General features: G+C 37.5%; 1 protein-coding gene across 26 annotated transcripts in view; it reads right to left on the reverse strand.

Moving 5' to 3' along the window:
• Positions 1 to 27,506, reverse strand: part of rbfox1 (RNA binding fox-1 homolog 1) — a 1,531,532-nt gene that overhangs the window by 58,571 nt on the left and 1,445,455 nt on the right. For all 26 annotated transcript variants that reach the window (XM_073060602.1, XM_073060601.1, XM_073060611.1 and 23 more), the window contains one exon: positions 955 to 1,087. In XM_073060602.1, the coding sequence (XP_072916703.1) occupies positions 955 to 1,087 (133 nt within the window). The remainder of the gene's footprint in view (positions 1 to 954; positions 1,088 to 27,506) is intronic.

The raw sequence follows: 27,506 nt of genomic DNA on the forward strand, positions 1-27,506 counted from the left end.
GTGTCTATTTCCTTGAGTATTCTATCCACAGTTACATGTAGGTTTCTCTTCTCTTGAATGGTTCCCTGAAACATGGTGCCACAGTTTGGCTGCTCATTCTTCCTACAGCCCCTACTCTCATCCTCACAGGGAGCAACAGTCTCACACCTATTGGGCAAGCTCAAAGACTAGGCTCCTCCAGCATTACTTCCTGGTATTCCTTGGCTTTTGGTCCTCCAAAATATTCCGCATGGAATTTAAACTGGAGGTGGTGGAGGGTGGACTTAAGGAGATTCTTGAAGAAGATTTTCCTGGAATCTGCTTCCTACCTCACTTGTAGTCACATCCTGTTGTTGGCCACTAACTGAATTTGAAGTAGCTAATCTATTGATTGTGACTGCCACCTGTAGCACAGTGTCCAGGTAACCCTCCTCCCCTGATGCAGAGCAGTCTTTGGAACTCAGATTCAAGGTCATCAACTTTAAGCCCAAGTTACTTGAACAGCCAACACTTACTCTTTGATGAGTAATGTAAATTTTATACCAACTGCTAGACGTGTTTTTAAAGTTTGCAATTTGCAGAAGGATCGTACATTGATGTTATTGATAGTAGTGTTGAGGTTAGCAAAAAAATGAACGGTTTTTATTTGTTTCTTGAACTCTGTTCAAACTCCTGGAGAACCAGATGCTTGCAGTCATCAAAAGGAATACATACTTGATTTGTGTAAGTGGTGCTACAGTGTTCACTCTCTGGCAGACTTTGAATATTGGCAAGAGTTGCAAAAAACAATTAAACTTAATTTGTGTGACACTACAATCATGTTTCACCACGTCAGGCAAGGTGCATCACAGTAGGAATTTAGAAGGTTTACATGCTCTATCAGTTTTCATGCTGAGCCAAGTCAAGCATGCATTCAACTGGAAATCTCTTCTTGCTTTTCAAATTACTTGGTACTTGTTTTGATTCTACACTTACCCGCCATAGGCTGGTATGGGAGGGGGTGGTGCAGCCGCACGAAACGTGTTATAAACTGTACGTCCTCGACCTCTCAGGTGTGCTCCTCGGTAGGCTGCTGCTGCTGTGGCGGCTGGGTAAGGGAAGCCAGGAACTAAACGAAGAAAATAAAACAGAAGAGTTAAAGCTTTGCAAGCAATTAATCAGCGTGAGAGTCCATCCATTTAAATTTCTTCACTTGACAATCTCTGTGTTCACTTTGGGAGAAAAGCAACCTGTTTAGAGTGCAGGTAACACCCTAGGTTTAAAAAGGATTTTAAAACGCCAAGGCAAATCACAGACATTTCCACTTAAGTTACTGCAGAGTTTCCAGTTGGTCCCTACAAGATTTCACAGCATCCTTAATATGAAAGTGATGAGATGTAGATCAGATGAATATCATTAAAATGCATGTTAAGGTATTCAAACAAGTGTTTTATTATATAAACAGTGTGATATATATGTACTCTGTGTACATAATACCTTAATTTACCACAGGCCTTATTTTTGCAAAGCTTAAAAGGCATTTTATACAGAAAATGTTGGTAATCAGCTTCTATTATATAGATATGGATAATGTAATGTCACTCAGCAGTGAGGCTTGATGGAAAAAGACGGAATGTGAATCTTCATTTTGATAAGTCATAAAACTTTTGGATAATGGTAACAATCTTGGAATTGCAATATTTCTGCAGGAGGTATGGGATCATTAACATCATAAAAGCGCAGAACCTGTTGTACTAGAAACTGAGGATAACAGTGATCATTTTTATTGCTGGGTAAACTGACAGCAATGCCAACTTCTGGCATACATAATGCAATGTAGAAATTTGGAAGTTGCAGTTAATGACACCTTCTTCCTAAAGCATACTCTAATACAGTCTTTGGTTGTGACATGAATTTAAAATTAGTAGACCGTAAATCGTGCTCAGTAAACAGATAAATTGTTAGGCCTTGTGCAAACTAACATTTATAGCAATACAGTAACAAATAATTGCCACTGAACAACTTCTCTGGCCCTGAAAAATAACTTTGCATGTGGAAGTCAACAGAAATATAAGTAGATAATGCCTCAATGCAAACTCATGCAGAGGATTGAACATAGTATTACTCTTCTTACTTAATGAAGGATGTATATGCACTGGAACTTCAGAAAAGTTTCATTGGACAAATATGTAGGATGTGAGGATTGTCTTTTGAGAAGAATTTGGACAGTTTAAACTTTTGTCTTCTGGGTCTGAATAAAGTGAGGGTTGACTTGACTGAAATGTTATACAATTTCAGAAGCTGAATGCAGAGTGAATGCTTCCTTTTGTGGGAAAATCTCAAACCAAGTTGATACCTTTTAAAAATGAGGTTTGTGAGAGGGAGTTGTGAGTCTTTGGAAGCAGAGTCAGGATATTTTTGAGGCAGGGTTGTAGAACAAGAATATTTGGGCAGACAGGAGTTGACGTACAATCAGATCAGCCATAATCTCATTGAAAGGCAGAGCATGTAGGAGAGATTGAGGGTCCCCTACACCTGATTCTAATCCTCATGACTGGAAAATCTAATTCCTTCAAAAGAAAGTTAATATAGTAAATTTAGAATAATTTAGATGTAGTTGGAAAATCCTGATTTTAACATATTGTTTTGTAGCCTCCTTGAAAATTTGTCACTCTGGTTTGTTGATAAGTTTCCCTCTTGTTTGGCTATCTTGTCAAGTCTACTAAAGGAGGACAGGGGCTAAGGAAGGGTGTTTCTTTACTGCCTTTTCATTTGACAAATCATGTAAAGTTTCCACATGACAATGTGAGTAACTCTGATTGCTTCTTCTGTACAAAGAATTGTGTGAATCGTCCTTGTGAAGAAAAAAACAGTCATTCACTGAGGATAACTTATTTTAGTACCGAAATTTTTGTAATCAGTAAATGGATGTCTCTGAAAAAGGACTGTATTGGCAGGTCTACCTGTACACATCTACATAGTTTCTTCACACATTTATTATGGGGCCAAAGATGGCTCATCTCCAATGCTGAATCAAGAATTAATTTTCGTATTGAGTTCTTTCAAATGACCTACATCTTGTAATTAGATACCTTATTTAAAATAATTGCATTATATTAGTGGCTGAACAAACATTTTAATAACCAGATTATATTTCAAAAAATATAGCGAGAGGCTATCATTACTGCATTTTTTAATGTTCGATTCATGAATTATTTCATTTAAGCCTTTGAGAAATATTGAGACACCATGTATTTTGTTCATCAAATGTGTTCCCATTGTATTGATTAATTGATAGTTTCGTCTTCAAGACTGCACATTTTTCTTATTAAGGTGAGTTCCTAGTGATATAATTGTAGTCTCCAAAAAAGATAAATTCTTTGCAAGAGGATATTTGGGCTCTTTAATTCTACTGCTAATCTTACTTCAAAACTTTGATGTCATTGCTCTCTACAAAAGGTTGTAAAATATATTGCTGTAATAATATTAGCCCAGAGGTTTGGTCCAGTGTACTACATTGATAAAAGGCTAATGAGAATCAGATATAAATCCCAAACTGCAAAGTGACTGCAACATTAGGTAATTGTTAGTCTTGAGCCAAGTAACAACATATCAGTTCACAGATCACATCGGGGTGAAATAAGATCATGGTGAATTTGATGCAACTATTGCAAACAGAAGTGTAATTAAAATATAAGCAAATTATTTCTCCACATGCACAGAAATTATTAACTTCAACAAAAAAGATTTTCTTTTGCACATCTGAAAACTAATATTTATAATGTGACTGAAAGATTTTCAATCAGATATTTTTGAAAATACTTGAATGTTAGATCCCAGTGCATTTCAATAAGGTATTATTACCAATCCAACCAATGAAATATCAACAGTAAAATTAAAAAAATGAAATATATTCAGCATCATCAATGACAACCTTTTATCAGGTGTTTCAAATATGCTTCACTCAGATGAAAGGTCATCAACCTGAACTATTAACTCTGTTGGCTCAAGAGACAGCAGATGCTGAAATCCGAAGCAACAACAATCTGCTGGAAGAATTCACTGCGTAAAGCATCATCTAAGGAAGGAAAGGAATTGGGTTGAAACCCTGCATTAGGGCTCTGCTTCTCTGACCCTGAGTAACACAAAGATGTCAATGTTTGTCTTTTAAATCAGATGGATATATGAGAGAGTAGATAACTTATCCTTCAATTAATTTCTTTGAAGAAAACATAACCAGCAACACATTATGAGGGCAACTGTCTGGAAACAGTGTTATTCTCTATCAGTTATAAATTCATCCAACATTTCTTATTGGAGAATTTTTCTGTTTGAATGTTAGTTACCTAGTATATTTCCAGCTTATTCACATGAACATAACCACTTGTAAATTTAATGAATTTCACAGGCAGAGGCTGATGCTGCTGATAGCATGCTTAACACTACCAATCAGGTATGAATTTCTAGGTGCATAACTCAAACTGCATGCATGATTTGTTCAATGTACAAAATTCAATATACTATTTTGTTTCAATTTTCAGAATAAATGGTGAAAATGCAAGATGTAAAGACACTTTTGAGTATAGAGAAACTCTACTGTATATAAAAAGAGTTCATGGCTAATGTTTTTGACTGAATAATTTCAACAAAATATGCCAAATATTTGTAAGATTAGTTGTATAGGAGGGAAGTCTTGCCCCTTTTGTGTTCTTTACTGGTTTCAACTGCACTCCTATCTTCTGTCAGATCAGATAGAAATTATATCTTGTGGTAACTTTTCATTTAAAAAAATGGCCCACTTGTTTGGACTTCTGTGTGAACACTTGCACATTGTGCATCTGTCACCTTCTACAGATTTAAAAAACTATTTTATCATTAAGGAAGGTTAAAGGACATATTTTTACATTTTGCTTGCAAATATATTTCAGTTATTTTAAATATAGAAACAATATTTGCATCAAGATGCAGATTTCTTCACACTATTGATTATAGACATAGTGTTATTAAGCAAAAATTGAGAAAAAGTGTCAGAAACACTGTTGGGCCAAAGGTGGTTAAGGTGGCTAATTGTTTAACCTCAGTTTTGAATTGTTGGAAACAGAAGTAAAGAGCTAACGGACGTCACCGTGTCTGTGACAGAAACAGCATTAGTTTAGAGTAGCTTGACTCAATGAACCATGCAAGATGCAATTTCTCTTACAGCAACCTGGTCAGATGTCTGCAATGTTTATTTTAAATTCATCAAACTGTTTACAGCAAAGCAAAATGCTCATTTTGCCAAAGGTCAGATTTTCATTCAAAAATGTTCCACGGCTGTTCATGGAATCATAGAATCCCACAGCAAAGAAACTGACACTTCTGGCCCAATCTGTGCATGCTGACTGTGATACCTATCCATGTTAATCCTATCTTTCTTCGTTGGGACCATATCTCTCCATGTTTATTTCTCTATGTCTTTTAAATATTGCAGTTGTATCCATCACTGGCATCTCACCTCAAACAACTGTGTGAAAAACCTACCCTTGAAAATGGCAATATTTGTTCGATGTAATTAATATAATTAAGAAAGAAGCAGTCATTGATGGGTTTTGCCTCAACTCCACTCCAGCTTCAAGAGGCAAGTCTGCCTTGGAGAGTTTGCTTAGAATACCAGCTACCACTGAAATAGTTAAAGATGCGAGAGAGAAGACCTGATTAGCTGCAATTCTCCTTAATGGATGACTGACCAAAAGTTCCCTGCTGCAGAATTATTTCGGGGTATCAGTCAGTCAAAGTGTATTCATTGTTTGATATTCAGAGCCAAGAACAAGTTAAATTACACAGTTTTGAAGATCAGAGCAAACTGCAGGTAACTTTGTACATTTCTGAAGATGAAAGATAGGTTGATCAAGTTAATAATGCACATGGGCTCCCGGCTTTATAATTGGAGCTGAAAAGCCAAAAGTTCTGTTGAATCTTAATAGCAAGCTTATTCAGTCTTGGTAGAATACAATCTCTTATTCGGACCACTGGACTTCAGGGATGTAGTATCCACTACGTACATAAATGAAGTGCTTTACTAGAAAGTTCTGGTAATAAGAAACTACTGTGAAGAAGAAAACTAATTGTCACCGGGCTAGGCGATAAGTACAACAGCTTTAATTTTGACCAACTGAATCCACACTAGCCATAAACAATGCACAATGCATTCACAGTAATCTTAAATTAACCTAGTTTTTATTCTCCCCATTTTCTCATCAACTCCCCTTCACTTGCCCATAAGATCTCTTATACTCTAGGATCACTCTCTTATACACTAGAATCAATTAAACTACCAAAGTGCACACCTTTTGGATGTGGGAGCACCTGAAAGAAACCTGCATGGTCACAAGCAGTTTACTTCCAGGCTCTCCTACATCCAGAACGTGAGCAACCTCCACACCAATAGCATGCTAGGTGTGGATTGAAAGTGGGTCTCTGGTGCTAGATGGGAGTGACTTCATTAGTTGCACCAACAAGGTGATGGTGTTGTCTCTTAAGAGCAGAGACTTTGTAGAGATGCCTCAACTTACAAAAGATGTAGGTAAAACCATTTATACTTCCTGTATGACAAATAAGAGAAAGAGGCATATTTAATTTGATTGGCAAATGAATCAGAGGCAACATAAGCTGAGAACCTATTTTATATTGTGGTGTCTAGTATTTGAAGAGTTTTTTGCTACTTTTTTTTGAAGAATATAGGTTATGGAGCAACTTCAAAGAGAATTGTATAAATAACAGAATACAATTTGCAAGCAGAGGGAGGCAAACTGGAGACTTGTTTTTTTTTAAACCAGCTCAAACTTCATGTACATCACTGCTCCTTCTGCCCTGGCCTATTCTCCGATTCTTTGAAGAGCAGAACTATGGGATTTTTAACGCTTGAATTGGTTAAGAGAAAAAAGTTGGACAGATTGAAGCTGTGCTAAATAAACTCTGAGCTTTAGTCCCCAAAATCATTGTTGGAAATTGTATTGTTACAAAACTTGAATTGCCCTCCAACATCACACATTTATGTGTTCAGTGAGAACGAGCAAAGGGCAGGTCACAAATTTGTTTGAGGATGGTGGTTTTGTCACTTAAGTATAATAAAGAGTAGTGAAGTCTAAGGGAAATGGTATGGGGAGAGTTTAAGGTGCTTAAGTGGTGGTTTGCAAGATAAACTAAAATATGCTTCAGAAATCATATCAAATACAGATGTGTAGCTGTAACACCGTAGCAACAGATATTGTTTATGTTTACCTATTGCAAGAATGGCTATTTCTTTCCTTCTGCCACTGCACTACTATAATCAAATATGATAAAGCTGCACAGAAAAATGATACAATTGTTGGAAATATTCCCTCTGATTGCTTGCAATCTGGTAAGTCTGGATGACTATGAAATAGGATGATGCATAATCAAACAACATTTCCCCCCGAAATGCTGCTTACTGTGAGCTTTCAAATGTTTCCTATACTCTATTTCACACTTGTATGACATGCTAGTGAGGTTTAGTTATGTTTTAGATATGGAAACAGAAAAGAATCCCATTCTGTTGTGTAAGACCTTAAAACCGTAAGACATAAGAGCGGAGTTAGGCCAATTGAGTGGCTGAGTCTGCTCCAACATTTGATTATAGCTGATTTATTTTCACCCTCAATCTTGTTTTACTCACCCGAGAATATAACTTCTGAGATTCTTACTAATCAGGAACCTATCAATCTCTGCTTTAAATACACCCAGTGACTTGACCTCCACGGCCATCTGTAGCAATGAATTCCACAGATTCACCACCTCATCTCTGTTCTAAAGGGACTTGCTTCTATTCTGAAGATGTGCCCTCTGTCTGAGACTCTGCCACTATCAGAAATACCCTTTCCACATCCACTCTATCTCTCAATATGCAGTAGGTTTCAAATTGATCCCCCCCTCATTCATCTAAACTCTAGCAAGAACAGGCCCAAAGCCATCGAATGCTCCTCAGTTATTAAGCCTTTCATTCCAGAAATAATTTATGTGAACATACTCTGGACCCTTTCTAATGTTTTTGGATATAAGGCCCAAAACTGCTCATGAGACTCCAAAATGTGGTCTGACAAACACTCTATAAAGCCTCAGCTTTATATCCTTGTTTTTATTTTCTAAATCTCATAAAATGAATGCTAAAATTGCACATGCCTTCCTTATTACTGATGCAACCTGCAAGTTAACCTTTGGGGAATCTTGCACTAGGACTTACAAGTCCATTTGCACTGCCAATTTCTAAATTCACTTTTATTTAGAAAATAGTCTGTGTTTTATTCCTTCCACCAAAGTGCATGACCATACATTTTCCTACATTGTATTTCATCTGCCAATGCTCTGCACATTCTCCTAATCTATCCCTGCTTTCTCAACACCATCTGCCCCTCCAGCTAACTCTGTATTGTCTGCAAACACTGTCACAAAGCTATCAATTCCATCATCCAAATTACTGACACACATGAAAAGTAGTGGACCCAACAGCAACACCAGCAGCCAACCAGAATGGGCCCACTTTATTCCTACACTCTGCCTTCAGCAGTCAGCTTATCTTCTGACCTGTAATGCCATGGGCTCCTGCTTTATTTAGCAACTTCATACGTGGCACCTTGCCAAAGGTCTTTTGAAAATCCATGTAAATAACACCCACTGACTCTCCTTTGTCCACCCTGACAATTAATTCTTCAAAGTTCTTTACTGTTGTCAAGTCCACATTTCGTATACAACCTAAATTCTTGGTTGCAATTTTTTTCCTAGAACACATCTAAAACTGGATACCTTGAGTAATATAGTGCCCCAAATATCATCATCTTCAAAAAAATCTTACAGTAAGTGGTAGATATGGATGAATTATCATGAGTAAAGCCTTCCCAACCATTGAGCGCAGCTACATAAAGCACTTTCGCAGGGAAACAGCATCCATCATCAGGGAGCGCCACCTCCCAGGACATGCTGCCATCAGGAGGAAGATACAGGAGTCTCAGGACTCACATCACTAGGTTCAGAAACAGTTACTGTACCCCTAACCATCAGGCTCTTGAACCAAAGGGGATAACTTCACTCAACTTCAATGGCACCATCATTAAAATGTTTTCACAACCAATGGATTCACTTTCAAGGACACTTTATCTCATGTTCCTAATATTTATTGCATATTTATTTATTTATTATTACTTCTTTCTGTTTGTTTTTCCATGGTTTGTTGTCTTTTGCACCCTGGTTGAATGCCCAAGTTGATTCTGTTATGGTTATTATTGTATAGACTTATTGAGTATGCCAACAAGAAAATGAATCTCAGTGTTGTATATGTACTTGGATTATACATTTACTTTGAACTTTAATAGACAAAACAATATTGTTATTTCCGTTACTGCATTTTATACAAATATGATTCAAAATAATCTTATCTTACACAGAGCAATTTCTCAGATCTGACACAACTATAGGTCCTCAGGAATAATTTTGCTGATAACATCTTTTACACTTATGAAAGTTTTAAGCAGATACTGTTGCAATTATGCTGATCAATACTCATATAATTAACATCCACACAAAATGGCTCTCTCCAGAAAATGAAAGCAAGATTCACAATAACACGAGCAGTAAAACAACTTGGAGCCTCCATTAAAGCACGTGAATTAATTATCAGCATAATTTTTATTAGCAGGAAGAAAATAATTGAGATATTAGAAGTTTTGATTTGTATTTTAATTAATATAGTTGTAATGATTTTCCAACAAATCTAATGGTGAAATTCTAATGGAATTCATAAACATTAAAATAGCTATAATCAAAAGTGGAAGGCTAGATCCTGTAGTTGGCTGTATTATAAGCCAATGTTATAATGATTCCAGCTCTTCTATTGATACCTAGCAGTTCCGCCTTTCAGTTAAAGACCTTGCAAGATTCTTTTTCATATACATGAAAGCTTGACGGTAATCCTGTTAGGATTTAGATACAAAGATACAACCTGCAGAAAACAGAATTACAGTGCCATGAAGGATGAAAGAATGAAGCCCTAGCAGTCGTGCTCCTATGCGCATAGAGCCCTGTACAAGTTTTCTATGTGCACTGCAGTACCAAAAGCAATTTTTTTTCGCTTTCATCACAAAACAGGACTATTATTTCATTTGGAGAAAATATTATTACCTGCAAGTACACAGAGATCAAAAGCAAATTTAATTAATGATGGCAAATGTTGGGTGCTGATATTACTACTGGTTCATAGTTTTAAACCAATTACTTATACACTCATCTCTTTTCATCTCTCCTTGTTTGGAAAGGCTGGATTTATTTTTAAAATTGTCCTAGCACACCAATGCTTTGGTAAGCTCATTTCAGAAGCAAATGAAAGATTCAAGGAGAGGATTTGGGCCTTTGGTTAAGTCTAGGAATCAGACACAAAGAAAATTCTTGCTTTCTATTTTTGGCATTGCTATGTGAAAATTTATAATATGGATAAATGTAAAAAGAACAAAATGTGATAACTTCACATCTATGTCAGCTTGTGGGTGGAGCTGGAATTTCAAGCACTTCAGCAACCAAGAGCAGCATTATTATTTCCTGAGGAAAATTTACTGCAAGTGGTAATTGGAACTTTAGAAACCATGGTTTTCTGAGATGAAAGAAATTAGATTCCAGTTTTAAGAATTAAATTTTGGAAGTAGTATTTTCTTTTATTATTTCTGCAATCAATCTAGTAGATAGCAAGAGAAATAGCAGAAATATCAAGTGGTGTGGCTTTCTAGTATTGATTAGTATTTTCCACCTCTCCTATTCCTTCCAGGGGTGTCACTGCCTAGTCAGTACCAATTCTAGTTCCTACATTGGATCTAATTTTCTGGGCATTCCTTCCCTGCTGATCTTCTTCTCCCTCAGTCATGACTATGCCCCAGGTTGCTGGTTGATACGTGGTGGTGGGTCGTAATTATTTTGCCATTAACTTCTACCTCTATAGACATTCTGTGTAATAATCACAGCTCCTTACCCCTTTCTTTGCCTCTCATAATGTGTGTCAATGGCAGCACTATATCATTCCCTTCTTGGGAGGACTCATTTGAGCAGACCCAGCCAGATATAATGGGATATGAGCTAGGAATACCAGATGAAGCTGGCTCACTGCCTAGCAGAAGAGGTGATATAAAGAACAGGCTGAATTCAAGTCCCAAGACATGTTCTAAAATGGAAACCTCTCCAAGATCATGGAGGATTCATTCTGGGTACAAGAATCCACGGCCAATAAATTTGGAAGCAGAAAACCTGGTGAGAGTGTCGACATCTCAGAGAAAACAAACAGAGCTTAGAAATATTAATTCCGAACTACCAATGAGAAAAATATTGATGACTTCCCTGTAAGCGAGGTAGGTGATGACATAATTTTTACTAACCAGATTGAAATGGTACATTTGAATCCTAGATAACAACAATAATATTCACGTGGAGGAAACAAGTTCAAATGAAAGGTCATCAGTCGGAAAACTGCTTCTCTTTCTACTGATGCTGTCTAACCTTTTGAGCATTTCCAGTATTATCTGATTTTATTAATATTTAGAGGTTAGCTCATAGGTTTTTGCAGTTGTTCAAAGATGGAACAAAGACAGATGTTTGATAAAATAATTCATGAAATTGCCATGAGCTCACAGATGGATAAGTATGACACAAGTTATTACAAGTTATGAACACAGTATTACATGACTTTCTTCTGATTCAAAAATCATGGATATTTTTAAAAATGCTCCTAGAAAAGAGTGTCTCTGTTTATTTTCCATTTTCATCTTATCTCCTGTTAACCAGTGTGATGTCTGACAAAGCATTCCCATTCCAAAATGAATGTAGTGTATCTGCACTAGATTTACTGCTGGCATTATGGCAGTGTGGTACCTTTGAACATTATCAACTCTTCAAGATAGGTAATACCGTAAATCTGGAACTTCTGCTATTTGGGGATTATGCTGAGAGTTTGGAGCTATCATTCAGATACATCACAGAAAGATTTGTGGGTTCTACAGAACCACAGAATCCTTCACTTTCTGATTGGTCCAATTCCAGAACCAAGGTCATAGGCAGAGGATTAATAGTTTGGAATTCATTGAGTAAGACTAATGTGACAGCACTAGTGGTGAGCACTGAACTGGACACATACAACTGCCTGTAAAACATAAAACATAAAACCCCGTAACAAATAGAATTTGAAGATTTTGTAAGATCAATCCTTTCTATTTTAAATAGCTTCTGGTTCGAATTGTACCAATTCCATTAAGAGAGACAGAAATCTTGAACTTGTGATTATTAATATCTTTATCATGACTCCTATGATGCTGATTTATTGATTCTCTAACTAGGGTGCATTAACTTCAAATTCACAGCCAAATTTTGCCAGAATAGTAGTGGCTCAATTACATTTTTTGCACTCTGTTGTGGTCTGCAGCAGCACTAGCAAAGCCAGCATACTGCATATTGTTTGTTACAATCTGCCCTTGGCAATCTGGTAATAATGTTATTTCCTCAAACGGCTGTGTGGTGAAGGTTTTGCCACAGCTCTGAGAAGTAAGGACTTACAGGATTTTGATCTGTTAACAATGAAGTAATACTATTATACATTCACACCAGGATGACATAAAACCTGGAGAAGGTGCCATCCTATACACCAGCTATCCTTATCCATTGGACTTCAGAAGTGCAGAGCTGAACAGGTGACACTGAAGAAGCCTTAATGACTTGCTGCAATTAATTTGTTTCCTGGACAACAGTAATCCTAGCATTTTGATGGGGTTTGACATTGATTGTCAGGAGCTGATAGTTACATTCCACCAAATTAGATATAATCACTCTATGGAATTTTTGTGATACAAATGTTCAAGACCAAACCTTGCCCAGGATTCATTATCTGAGGTGTTGTAAATGGAACAGGACATGATCCAATCATTAGTGAACATCCACTTTTCTGACCTTATAATGAAGGAAATGACATCGGCATGACAGCTGAAATTGCTGGGACTAGGATAATCCTGCTGCAATGTCTTGGAGCTGAAGGCATTAGCCTCCAACAACATCTTCTTTGTGTGAAAGGTGACTCCTACAAGTGAAGAGGATCCCACAAAATTGCCATTTTCTTGGGCTTCTTGATGCTACATGAACACATACTAGCTTAATGCCAAGGGTGGTATCCACTGGAATCCAGTTCTATGCACTGATACACTATGTCGGCAGCTACTTCAAGCCAATGAAAGGAGGTGCACAAAGTATAAAATGACAAAGATAAGTCTGTCCAAGTTAGATGTTTGACTTCTGGACTGTAATAAAAAAAAAACTTACTTACATAGCACATTTTAGACAATGTAGTTCAAAAATGCTTTACAGTGGGATAAAGAGTAAACATGAAAATAAAAGAATAAAGATGTTAGTTAAGAGGAAGTTTAAATAAATAAGTTTTGAGCTGGTGTTGAAAATGTCAACTAATTCTGCATCCTTTATAGCTTCAGGTATGGAATTCCACAGTTTATCCATGGATGGGAGGTTGTCCTTGGCATAACATTCGCCTGCTTGTTCACCAGCTGATCGATACAGTGGCAAACCTGGGACTGCAATGTCTAATAAAGAAAGGAACATTTATATCCCACCTATCATTTCTTCTCAACAGCCAAGGAAGTACTTTTCAAAGTAGATGCACTGTTCTAATGCAGGAAGTGCAGGAGTTACTTTATGTATTGCAAGCTAACAGAAATAGCAATGTGATAATGAATAATCTGACAAATGAACTCTTCTTGGGCTTCCAGCTGGGTATAGGTATCAATTATAACCAACATTTCAATGACAAAGTTTGCCATTTTCTTCGGGATGATGCCTGGGCATGTCTAGATCATTGGCGTTTATACCCCTGTAGTCTCCCCCTTCTGATTGTTAGCCCTCACAGCCCTTACTGTGTACTGCCTGTCTTCCCTATATTTCCACGGTTTCTGGAAGGATCGCCGGGATCCTGAAGAAATACTGGATTAATACCATCCACAAACCCGTAAGGAAGCTCAAGTCACAGCTTATGCGGGTCAAAGGTGACCTGGAACCTAAGTCGGCTGGCTTTTGTGACGGCCGTAGGATTGACTTTGACAGCACAAAACCACTGTGGCACACCAATGGCTTTTGGAACCCTCTGGTAAAAGAAGCCCTTGAAATAAAACTAGAGGAAAGGAATTTTAACAAAGATGAAGATATCACTTTAAGTAAGAAATGGAAGCAAGATAGAAGAGCGGAAACTTGATTGGATGAAGACTAACCAATTAGGAGGGATGGACTGCGGGGTATAAATACTAACGGTCAAGACATACCCAAGCATCATCCCTGAAGAAGATGGCAGAGTTTGTCATCGAAACAACAGTTATAACCAATATTGGTATCGGGCTGGAAGCCCGAGAAGAGTTTATTCATCATATGCACCAGGAATATTTCCATCTTTATTATCTCTATTTTTCCATTTCAGGGTTCTTTTGAAGACCCTGACCTGGAGTTACACACTGACTTTGGTTCCTTGCGGGATTGGAACCCGCTCTCGAGGTCTCACAACTGGCCGCTGTTCAATATACCAAGGACGTAGCCCAGAAGACAAGCGTGCCTTCAGGGTTCTGGGATTTTGTGGCTCTGGAGGAGGTCGGTGCCTCCACAGGAAACTGGTATAGCGTAGGAGGATACGGAAGATCGAAAGCAGCGAACGCTGCTGGATGTGTGCCCAGAAACCCAAGTTCTTTGGGCACAGAGCTCAGAAAAAGTGACTCAACAGACTTTTAACATCACAAGTCAGCGAGTTGTTATGTCTCCCCACTTGCTGTGAAACAGGAACACCTCCTTTTCCCTTATTGGGGGGGAGAGAGAGAGAGTCTGTGGTATGTCAAACTACTGGGTGAATGAGTAATCTTTGGGGTACTGCAAGACTGTATCTTTATTGATGGTTTGCTGCACACTTGAGTGTCAATGCTTTTTTTGCTGGTGGGGGCTTTGGGGTTCTAACATTTTACTGTCATTCATTCTTCGGGGTATGCCTCTGTTTTCATGGATGTTTGTGAAGAAACAGAATTTCAGGATGTATATTGGATACATTTCTCTGACATTAAAGGTACCTTTGAAGCCTTTGGAAGTACTAGATCAATTTTTAACAAGTAATTTCTTCTTGTGATGTAAGTCATAGGATATATATTGACTAAACCCTGTGGATAATTGCCTTGAATTTTTTCAGAGTAGTGCTTTATTATCTGTTATGACACCTGAAGGAGCAGGTAAGGTCTTGTTTTAAGATCTCATCCAAAAGATATCACATGTGTGAGTCCAACATCAGCCCAGATATTTGGACATGTCCCAGAAATGGAACTTGAGCCAAAAATATTCTGATTCAAAGGCTGATCTATAACTGATATTGTAGACTATAAAAAGCAATGCAAATAGACTGATTTGGAAGGATGGATTAAATGGGAACATGAGCTGTGATTTTTTTTTCTCTTTGCTAGTAATCGTTACAATACAGATCCTGTCAGAGATTCAATTATTGAAATTCTAGAGACTTTTTAAGATCCTTGTAGAAAATATTTAGCATATTGGAAAATACAGAACCATTAATCAAATGCTTTGGTTAGATTCTTATCTGTTGCATTTTCATTTATTTTCTTTAATAACAAAATAAGATTTTGAACAACTTCAAATACCCCTATATTTTAATATAAGTATCCATGGAGTTTAGTATATAAACTTCTAGTTCAGTTTCTACTCCGTGCACAGCTTGGTATTTACACAGAGGAACAGCTTTTTTTCTACCTTAAGGTCCGTGGGAACTGTTCTCAATTTTAGAACAAAATATTAAATGAAGGAGTAGGCACAGAAAAATTACATTTATGTCATTATCACAATAAGAAACTTAAACTTTACACATCAGCAAATTGAACTACTAGCAACTTTCATACATTTCAGAGAAATGTAACAGTTATGAATGATACAGAACAAGGATTTTCAAATCTGCATATAGGTACCTGAATCCTGTTTACGTAGATTGGAAGAGTGAAGGTGTAAACAAATAGTCTGTATGATTTCTATTTCAGCACTACTCAGTATTATATTTAAATAGTATTATTTATGTGTATATTATCATCATTTCATTCGAGCTATGCAAGAACATTCTATCAATTACCTGAATTAGGTATCTTTGTGCATTTTACGACAATGCAAAATAAAATAGCTTCCTAACAAAACCTGAGACCAACTGCTGATAACTGATTAATATATCATATTGATTTAATGGTAACACTTAGTAGCTTTTTTAACAGTTGAACAGCTGCAAAAAAGATCAATTTCATGAATTTTAATTGTGGCATTTTTTTTTCTTCTAATTTCCAAGACTGATGGACACTTCTGGGTTTATTCACCAAAAATAGATCAGTAATTCTTAAAACTCAACAGTGACTAAATGAAAGAACATACGAAAATCTGTAGGAAATGTAAATTGAGTATAAAAGTTTGAGTGCTTTAGGACAGATTAAAATGGGCCAGATGCAAAACTCAGCAGGAGGTAGATTTGAACTCCAAGTCATAAAACAATACAACTGGTTTATTGGGTAATTATTTTCAGCACTTGATTTCTCTTCAGGATCTGCATAAGACCACCATATGTCCATAGGAAAGAAAGATGTGACTTCACTAACAAAGCAACAATATTAGAAAAACTGCTTTCTTTCTATTAATCTCGCATTGAAATCTGACAGATTACTTTTATGTGGGGTGTTGTTTGCCTTAAGTAAACATTTTAAACTACTTTATTTATTTATTTAGAGATACAGCATGGAATAGGCCCTTTCAGCCCCTACTGCCCGACAACCCCGGTTTAACCCTAACTTAATCATGGGACATGATTCTATCAGTTATCTGAATGACAGTGTACATCCTACGGAGAGGACATACAGAGACTCCTTACTGAAGAGCATGGGATTGAACTCTGAATTCCGACACCCCAATCTGTAATAGTGTCACACTAACCACTATGCCCACTTTGTGACAAAATTACTTTGTGTTATAAATCATTAATTTACAATACTATTGAAATATGAAGGTGCTCAATGAAATAACATTAAGCAATGAAAAAACAAGCAAATTCAATCACTTGCTTATTTTAATAATTTGCCTCCATTATTTTAGTTTTGACTATATTCTGTAGACTAATGTCCCTAGTGCAAATAGAGACAACAAATACAATCAAAGTAATTTTAAAGAACAAATAGTACTCCTCAGAGTCTTTATAAACTGGCAATCATTGTACTGCTGTTGATGTCTAAGGATGATAGATAATTGCTCATATCTGGAAAATAACATTTTTAGAGATGCATTGGTATATTTCACTTATTTAAAGGGATGTATCTGCAGAATTACAAATAAAATATGTGTATATTAACTCACTACTAAATTACTTAGTGTGGCAATAGGAAATTTTGTGAAGTTCATTTCTTGTAGATTTTCTGTAGAAACAAAATAGGCACAGTACATCTGTATGGCCATTTGAAATAATTTGATTGCATTGCATAGATCGCTCAGGTGTACAGTCAGCATAGAAGAGCTCTCAGTCATCATGCTGCAGACTGGACTTCCTTCTCCTGGTTTCTCTATATTGATGGAAAGAACCAAAATACTTTGTGTATTCATCTGACTCATTTTGGTTCAAAGGTCTTAAAAAGTGCCGAACACTGGCATCTTTGATAGTGGAGAAAGGACAGCAGAATGTTTTCTAAGTGAGGAACAAATTCAGAAACTGGAGGTGCAAAGGGATTTGGATGCCCTAGCGTAGGATTTCCTGGAGGTTAACTTGCAGATGAGTCAGTAGTAAGGAAGGCAAATGTAATGTTAGCATTCACTGTGTGAGAGAGGAGTAGAATATAAAAGTAAGGATATAATAGTGAAGCTTTATAAGGCATTGGACAGGAACGTTTGCAATATTGTGAGCATATTTGGATCTCATATCTAAGAAAGGATGTGCTGGCAATGTAAAGGGTCCAAAGCAGGTTTACGACAATGATCCTGGGAATCAAAGGGTTAGTGTATGATGAATGTTTGACAGCTCTTGACCTGTATTTGCTGGAATTTAGAAGAGTGAGGGCTATCTCATTGATACTGATCAAATATTGAAATGCCTGGATAGAGTGGACATCGAGAGGATGTTTCAAATGGTGGGAAAATCAAGGACCAGCGCAGACAGACTCAGAATAGAATGAAGTCCCTTTAGAACAAAGATGAGGAAGAATTTCTTTAGCCAGGGGGTTGTGAATCTGTGGAGTACATTGCCAATGATAGTTCTGGAGGCCAAGTCATCAGCCATATTCAAAGCAGAGGTTGAGATGTTTTTGAATAGTAAGGGCATCAAAATTTATGGGGAGAAGGCAGGAGAATAGGGTTTAGAGGAAAAATAAATCAGCCATGATTGATAGGCAGAGCAGATCCAATGAGTTGAATGATCTAATTCTTTCCCTGTATCTTACGCACTGTTCCATCTAAGATGCACGGGTCTGCAGTTGCTCGGTAACTGAAATGCTCCCTGTACACATAGCCTTTGTGGCCGTGCAGCTGGAATCTTCTTTTATATAACGTTAATCTAATTTTGAAATTATGCAAATATAATTTTGAGATCTATGTTAAAATTATTGTGAAATACCCTGCAATTAATTGTGTTCATGAATATAATCCATAAATTTTATAAATAATAGATGTACCAAAACCTTTGCTTTGAAACATTGTAGAGCTACAACGTTGTCAATGTTTCAAGTTACAACACTGTTACAAATAGTAACAATAAACACAATGGAATTTGCTAGCTCATTTTTGATAAACCACCGACCCATTGAACGCTGACACTGCCTAAACTTAAAATTTACAAAATGTGAAAGATTTTCTTTTACTGTATTTCATTATATCCAATTAATATATAAAATCAGAAGTTTGGGGTATTTCAATTTTCATTCTAAATATTGATACTTTGCATTTTACAAAAACAAATTTAAAGTGCTGGCAGTTTTCGGGCTGTGTAAAAATCCCCTGCTTAGAGCAATGGGTGGTCTGCGCAGCTGTAAAAAACTACTAGATTGAATGGTCTTCTGGACACTGCAGTCATTGCTTCATTTCTTATAGTCTGATCTTGTTTCTTCAATTTATTTGAACACTGCTGGAAAACTTCTCTTAATATGAATTAGTAAATCTGGTGTGTTATTGCTGTAGTTTCCAGCATTTGTATTTGATGAGGCAGCTGCATCTAGGGTACTGCACAGATCTTTCAATGAGAAATATTGGCATACTTTCTTTGCATTTACAAGATTTTTTTATTTTAACAAGCATTCAATTATAAACAGATGCACTGCTAATCCAAGTTTCTTGAATTCTGCAACTGATGTAGAGACTGGTATGCTTGCTATTGAGTTAAATACAAAGATTAGCTTTTATTTTGTACATGTTATTGAAATACTGAAACATACGGTGAAGTATGCCATTTGAGTCAAAGACCAAAACAACCCGAACGAAGATGTGCTAGTGGAAGCCTACAAACATCACTATGCTGCCAATGCCAATAAAGCATGCCCACAACTTACTAACCTTAAACTATACATCTTTGTGGAATGTGGGAGAAAACCAGGGCACAATATAATCAGTGTAAAATAAGTTGAAAATTTACCAATTTAGTGTGGCATTATTCAATCAGTCCAGGCATTGATCTCATTGCTTGGTTTCCAAGCCTACAGGATTCATAGGCACCTAATGCCATATTATGACCTGAAATTATAGTGGACCAAATACCTACTTCAAGATCCTTCACAGAAATTTGGGAGGAAGCCTATCAGGATTAACTAATTGCTTGTGCAACCAGTAGCAAGAGGTACTTTTCACCACTTTGTCTCTTTTTTTCATTCAAGTTGTCTTTTCGACAGTCAATCTTGATCTGTGGCTGATGTTACCCTTTCCATTCCTCATTCCTTATTGCTCTCTACCTTCTTAATATATTCTAATCTTTATTAATATGTTCTTACACTCTTCTTCCTCCTCTCCATGGCGATCATATGCATATGCTCGTTTTAATTTAGCCATCCATTGAGATGCTTGTGTCTGTTATGATTTGGACTCCAATCCAGTTAACAAGATTACTTCTTCTTTGGCACCAGTTCAAATCAATCCTGCACCCCTTTATTTATTTACTTTTATTATCAAGATGCAGTGCGGAATATGTCCTTCAGTACCTACTGGCCTGCTATGGCATGCTAGTGGGCTGCATGACTTGCTAATCTTTCTGACCCTTCAAGTCCCAACAAGCCCAACAATCCCCTGATTTAATCCTAGCCTAATCACAGGATAATTTACAATGACTAATTACGTCTTTAGACTGTGGGAGGAAACCGAAGCACCTGGAAGAAACCCATTGATGATACAACCATTATTGGTAGAATTTCAGATGGAGATGAGCAGGCGTACAGGAGCGAGATATGCCATCTAGCGGAGTGGTGGCACAGCAACAACCTTGCACTCAACACCAGTAAGATAAAGGAGCTGATTGTGGACTTCAGGAAGGGTGAGACGAAGGAATACATACCAATCCTCTATGAGGATCAGAAGTGGAGAGAGTGAGCAGTTTCAAGTTTCTGGGTGTTAAGATCTCTGAGGACCTAACCTGGTCCCAACATATCGATGCAGTTATAAAGAAGTTAAGACAATGACTATACTTCTTTAAGAGTTTGAAGAAATTTGGTATGTCAACAAATACACTCAAAATCTTCTACAGATGTACAGTGGAAAGCATTCTGACAGGCTGTATCACTGTCTATTATGGGGGGAGGGGCTACTGCACAGGACCGAAAGAAGCTGCAGAGGGTTGTAATTTTAGTTGGCTCCATCTTAGGTACTAGCCTACAAAGTACCCAGGTCATCTTCAAGGAGCAGTGTCTCAGAAAGGTAGAGTCCATTATTAAGGACCTCTAGCACCCAGGGAATGCCCTTTTCTCACTGTTACCATCAGGTAGAGGGTACAGAGGCCTGAAGGCACACACTCAGCAATTCAGGAACAGCTTCTTCCCCTCCGCCATTTGATTCCTAAATGGATATTGAACCTGTGAACACTACTTCACTTTTTTAATATATATTATTTGTTTTTGCATGATTTTTAATCTATTCAATATATGTATACTGTAATTGATTCTTAATTATTTATTATTTATATTTTATTATTTTTCTTCTTCTTCTATATTATGTATTGTATTGAACTGCTGCTGCTAAGTTAACAAATTTCACAACACGTGTTGGTGATAATAAACCTGACTCTGATTCTGAGATGGTCACGGCGAGAATGTACAAACTCCTTAAATACAGCAGCAGGAACTGAACCCAGGTCACCTGCATTGTGAAGCATTGTGCTCACCACTACACTATCGTGCTTTCTGGCACTTTGATGCAGGTCAGTCTGGTGAAGAGATAATAGACAGAAAGCTTTATGTGGATAGCAACAAGGATCAAGAAATTAACTACAGTATCTCTGGCAATGATATTTAACAGCTCAAAAACAATGCTGAATTTATACTCAAAAGAATGGTCCTTTATAATTGAAGTCAATGGAGACTAATATCAAGCAGTTTGTAAGGCCAGCATTTCAACCAGCTCCTCAGAGTTCCCACACACTAAAATTGGTTAATATTTGCTCCATGAATTCTGTTCCTACCTAAATGCTAAATGTCTAAACTTTAACATAGAGTTGGCACTTTCTATTTGTACTTCTGAAAATTCATATTAATTTAATCTCAATGGGAACAGAAAATTGCTTGAAAATTCTAAGATCTCAGTTAGTTTTAGAAAAGACAAAAATCTCAAATTTTAAACATTATCCGGTTTTTCAAGCTCACTTTCCAGCAGTTTATGTTGTCTTGAAAACCACAATGACATGTTTTGCTGCTACTGCTTTGCCTGATGGATCAATCTACATGCACTTTCAAACATATGGTACAAAATCACACCATTCAGTTCATCCAAGCATCTAGCACTCAACGAGGAATTGATGTTACATTTAGGTAAGGCCTACTCCTGCACCTGCTTCATAGGATTGTATGAAAAGTGAGTACGACAGAGAGGGACGAAATGTGTTGTAAAGTTTTAAGCGATGAAGGGTAATTCTTTCTATTGGTGGGCAGGTTGAGCGCAAGGGAACACAGATGAAATGTGAATGGCAATAGAAGTACACAGCATGGGAGAAAAAAAAGAATATTTTTGAAGGATAAGCAATCCTGGAATTCACTACCCAAAATTCAGTTGATGCTTTTGTGAGGGATTTGGAGAGACTCTTGATCAGATATGTGGGGAAAGAGCATTGACTAGATGGCTCACCTGGAGATGTAAAATGGTCCAAGAAGGCTGCATGGCCTGCTATGTTGTAACACTTCCATTGTTTTGCAATTTTCGCAGAGAAGGTAGTCTCTGAAATTCATATAGTGCATTCTTCCACAGACAAGGCAGCAGAAAGAAATGTTCAAATGTGTGTTTTTGAAGTCAGCTTATGCTTTGAGAATATGAGCAAAAGCTCTTATAATGGACTAACAAGCACTCTGCCTATCCTTTCCCCCTGACCAGTAATATATATCAGGCTGATGTTCTTCATGATAGTCCTAGCATTTAAACAAGTATCAAGCAAATCACCCAGGAGTTTCCCATTTTAAAGACAATGTATTTCAATGGGAAACTCAGGAAACTTACTTCCTACATCCATTTTACCACAACTGACTATCCAATGCATTCCTGTTATGGATCAAATTATTTTGTCCCTTTTCGTAAATTTTCCCCAAAGGTCCATCTGAGTGCCACAGCTCCACGCCAGCAGAACAATTTGCTCTTTATTGACTTTGACCAAACCCTTGCTCGCTTTGATAACATCTGTCAAATTGCCTTTCCTGTCTCTCTGTTCAAAGAGAAAACTCAGCCCTCAAGCTTAACCCATTGCGTAAAACGATCAAGCCTAATCCATATGAAGCAACCTCTCACTGACTTGCTTATTAAGAATGTACCATGGAAAATATTCAAAAAACAGTTTTCATCACTTTTGAAGGAAGGGAGATTGAAAGGCTCACAATCCTTACAGAAGTATTATAACTCTGCAGTTATATCTTACTTACTCCCCAATGCACAACAGTAAGGGGGGAATTCAGCGTATATGCCATAAGTGGGAAGAACAAAATAGTATCGTAATTTGTATCTTTACATCATGAATGAATGCTTTATTTCAGGTGGCCTGTAATCTTCATGGTTTTGTATGGCTCTGCTGTGGATTAACAAAAGCTTTTATTTCTCAGCCAAATTGTAGTTTTATTTATTTGTGAAATGTAAATCAGTATGGCACAAAGTCAACTTAATTTTGATCTACTTACCTTAATGTAATTAATGCAGGCCAAAATTGGTGCCAATGGGACACCTAAATCCTTACGGATATTCTTTGTAAATAAATCATTACATAGATAGCTAAATTGAAAGACTTCACCATTTTAATGTACTGCATTATATCTCACTTAAAATCTTAATAGATTTGATCAGCAAAATGTAAGCTGAACGAGTTTACTGTTCTATGCATTCTTAGCTAAACAGAATCTCTTTTAAAAAAAATCCATAGCACCAAGCATCTTACATTATTAATGATGTTGGTTGATGCAACACTGCAGTCTTCATATAATGTACTGGTCTGTTGAGGTAAAGCATGTAATATAACTTAAAATGCACCCACGTACCTTATGTTTTCTGTCGGTTATTGAACTGCTCACAATAAAATAAAGAACATGCACCATTTGCAGTCAAAAGATTGGTTTCTAAACAAGAATTAAATTCAGAAATGTAAGACCAGCTATCAGACTTGGCATATGAAAACCTGACATCAAAGTTCTAATTAACATACTGGTTTAATCACAGCACAATGCATGTAAGGGTAATTTTTCATCTTTCATTTTCTGTGTGTAATCTCTGAAGTGCCAACAACAGCAAAGAAATGGCCTATAAATCCAGGCTAATTTGTTTCTCAAATATTCATCTTTACTATACCACAGCTGCTTGTGGATGCAGTCCATTACAATGTGTGCAATAGTCTCAATGAAAAAACTGAAAGCCAAGCTATGTTTCTTCACTACGGCATTGCAGACATTATTTAGAAAGACAATGAAGTACAGATTGTATCATCTACATGCTGCTGGCTGGGCAATTTGTGATGAATTAACTCTCTGCAAATTGACATGGTGCAGGGAAATTGACATAGCCCTCATTAATTAACTTTTCATGCATGCTGGTTACCAGCACACCGTCACATGTTACAAATGAATCTGAAATCTCAGCATAACCAATCCCATACCAAGGCTATTAAAGCACAAAGTTTTCACCTCTGCTGAGAGACTTCATTCATGTGAAAGACACATGCACAAGTTTGAAAGTGCAGAACTAATAACAGAAGAGGCAAATGCACTGAAAACCCTTTATAAAACCAAAATTTTTACTGCATTATTTAACCAAAATAAAAAGCAATATATAACAAGCTATAAGGAGAGTAAGTGCAAATTTGGTTTTCTCTAGCATATTGGAGGTGATAGAAGAAGATATGATAGTAATGTTTAAGAGGGACTCAGACATTTACATGATCAGACAATGAACAGAAGAATATAGACCAAGTAATGACAGAAATGATTAGCTTAATTGGCATCATGGTCGATGTAGTCTTTGTGAGCCAAAAAGTCTGTTCTTGTTCTGTACATTCCTTAGTTCTATGGTGTATGTAGAAATAAATTGATTGGAAAATTCATTTCTTGCTGTGCTTTCTTCAGTTGTTGTTTGTCTATTGTCTTTAGTTCAGCACCTTTATCCCAATTTATTTAATATTTCTTCTCAGCATTTTTCACAAAGGAAATTGTCAAATTGTTTAAATAAAAATAAGTGGATGCTCAGATAATAGACATCAACATGGTAGTACCAGCCCATTTCTTTTCACAACATACTTCCCAATGTAAACCAGATAAACAAAATGTCCACGTGCATATCACACATGGAGATTAAGTCCATGCTTTCAAATATCATAGCCCAGGTTCTTAGTATGAAAGAAGTTACTTAAATTACAATCAATGATTTCCTCAAATCATGAGTGGAACAGTTAACAATGAAGGGAACTTATTCTAAGTATTTCTACTCTTTCATTTCAGTCACTTACCTACACAAGTCTGAAACTGTGGAGAATCGTCTATTTAGGCTGTGAATAGTTGAGAAAATCCTAATCCCCACTTCTACCAATGCGGTCGACGTCTAGTCATATCTAAAATCGCATGCTTTATATCCAGTGCTGGGAGAATGAGGCAGTGTTTATTTATTCGTGTTAACCTCAGATGAGAGCCAGTAGTTCACACAATCTCAACGACAATTAATGGCCTGCTCCTCCTGTGATGAAGTAGATCATGTCAACAACAAAAAGTTCATTTCTGTAGGATGCTTATTTTTCTCTCAAAACAATTTCTATCAAAATACTTAGAATTAGGTCTGCCTTATTTGGCATTGTTACGAAAACCCCGTAACCAGGTAACTTACCAGCAAAGATAGATGGATCAGCTGAGTCGGATGCTACTATTTTCAAACGTTTTATTCAATAAGGGCACAAACGTATGGTTAATACAAAACATTCAAATCGTCAAAACTCAATCTAAAACACCGGTGTAACCATAATCAATCAGAAATAAGCTCTTTCGTTGTCTAGGGTATATAATACTGAGTCCAATTGGAAATATAAAGAGTCACTCTGAAGTCTGCAGGCTTTTCCCTTTTTGGTTTCACGTGTTGGAGAGAGAGAGAGATTGTTAGGAAAAGATAACACTTGCCGTTGTCTTTATGAATCAAATCCTCAGCCTCAGGGGATTTGGCTTCCCTGGTGTTAAATAAAGCGATCTTCCGTTGGTTCCAGCCACAAACCCCGCATTCGGAATTTAACGCACGTGGCTTATTTCAAAATGGCTTCCCGTTCCCACGGGAAGCGTTATCGTGCTTCTTGGTGTCTCCTTGGTGCGTCTGAGGGTCGTCCTCTTTCAGACCCTTCTTTATACTGCCTCACGGGATCTCAGGTGTCAATCAGGTTGCAGGTGATGCAATCTCTCTCTCAACCAGCCCACTTTGCCCGAGGGCTTTACAATGTCCCTGCGAGTTGGCACGTCTGCAGTTCCCAGGTGTCTCCTGAGAACAATGCCACAGTCTCCAGCTTTTGTCCCAGTGGAATGTCTTTCCATTTCCTGTGTCCATTCAGCCTGTCTCTCTCTCTCTCTCTTTTGGGTCGTTGACCCCCCTTTTACTAGGGCTCTTGCAATTCTCACAAAGGAGGGGGCTGGTATCATAACACCTCCCCTCTTAAAAAGGTTTTTACCAGCGGTTAAAACCCAGAGTGGTACAGTCTTACAGAAATTTTGAATCTAATACAATACAGAAGCTTTTCTTTTCACTACAGAGTAATACAGTTATACATTCAAGTCAGCATCTAAACAGTTAACAAGTACAGTGCCCCTTTTCTTTAATACCTTACCCTACCGTGCCCTACATCGCATACTCAATTCAACACCTGGATAAGCAATCCGCTAGCACATTATCACTCCCCTTTATGTGCTGGATCTTAATATCAAATTCTTGTAGCATCAGACTCCAGCTTAATAACCTTCTGTTTTTGTTTTTCATATTGTTCAAGAATACCAGCGGGTTGTGATCGGTATAGACCACTAGGGGTCTTTGCGCCGGACAAATGTACACTTCGAAATGTTGTATCGCTAACACAAGCGCTAACAATTCCTTTTCCACGGTAGAGTAATTCCTCTGGTGTCTATTGAACTTCCGAGAGAAATATGCTACCGGGTGCTCCACTCCATCCCCCGCTTGCTGCAATAGGACTGCTCCTGCCGCCTCATCGCTGGCGTCCGTGGCCAAGGAGAAGGGGGTTAACAGATCGGGCGCTTTTAACACCGGGTCATGGCACAGTACGGCTTTTAACTTTTCAAAGGCATTCTGACAAGAATGACCCCACTCAAATTTTTCCTCCTTCTGCAGTAATTTTGTAAGGGGGAGCGCAATGTCCGCAAAATTTTTACAGAATTTCCGATAGTATCCCACCATGCCCAGAAACCTCCTCAGGGCCCTTTTATTGGAGGGTACCGGGACCTCGGAAATAGCCCGGACCTTCGCCTGCACAGGGGCCAACTGCCCGTCTCCCACCACATACCCCAGATAGGTGATCGTGGCATGACCAAACTCACTCTTAGCGAGGTTTACAGTAAGGTGGGCTGCCGACATTCGGGTAAACAAACTTTCTACAGCCCCCAGATGCTCCTCCCAGGTGTCATTCCAAACTACCACATCGTCAAGATAAGCCTTGGTGTGGGTTAACCCCTTTATCACAGCGTCTATCATCCGCTGAAATGTCCCTGGGGCATTTTTCATCCCAAACGGCATAACGTTGTACTCGTACAACCCAGACGGGGTGACAAAGGCTGAAATCT

The sequence above is a fragment of the Hemitrygon akajei genome, chromosome 11, assembly GCF_048418815.1.
Source record: "Hemitrygon akajei chromosome 11, sHemAka1.3, whole genome shotgun sequence".
Taxonomy (NCBI): Eukaryota; Metazoa; Chordata; class Chondrichthyes; order Myliobatiformes; family Dasyatidae; genus Hemitrygon; species Hemitrygon akajei.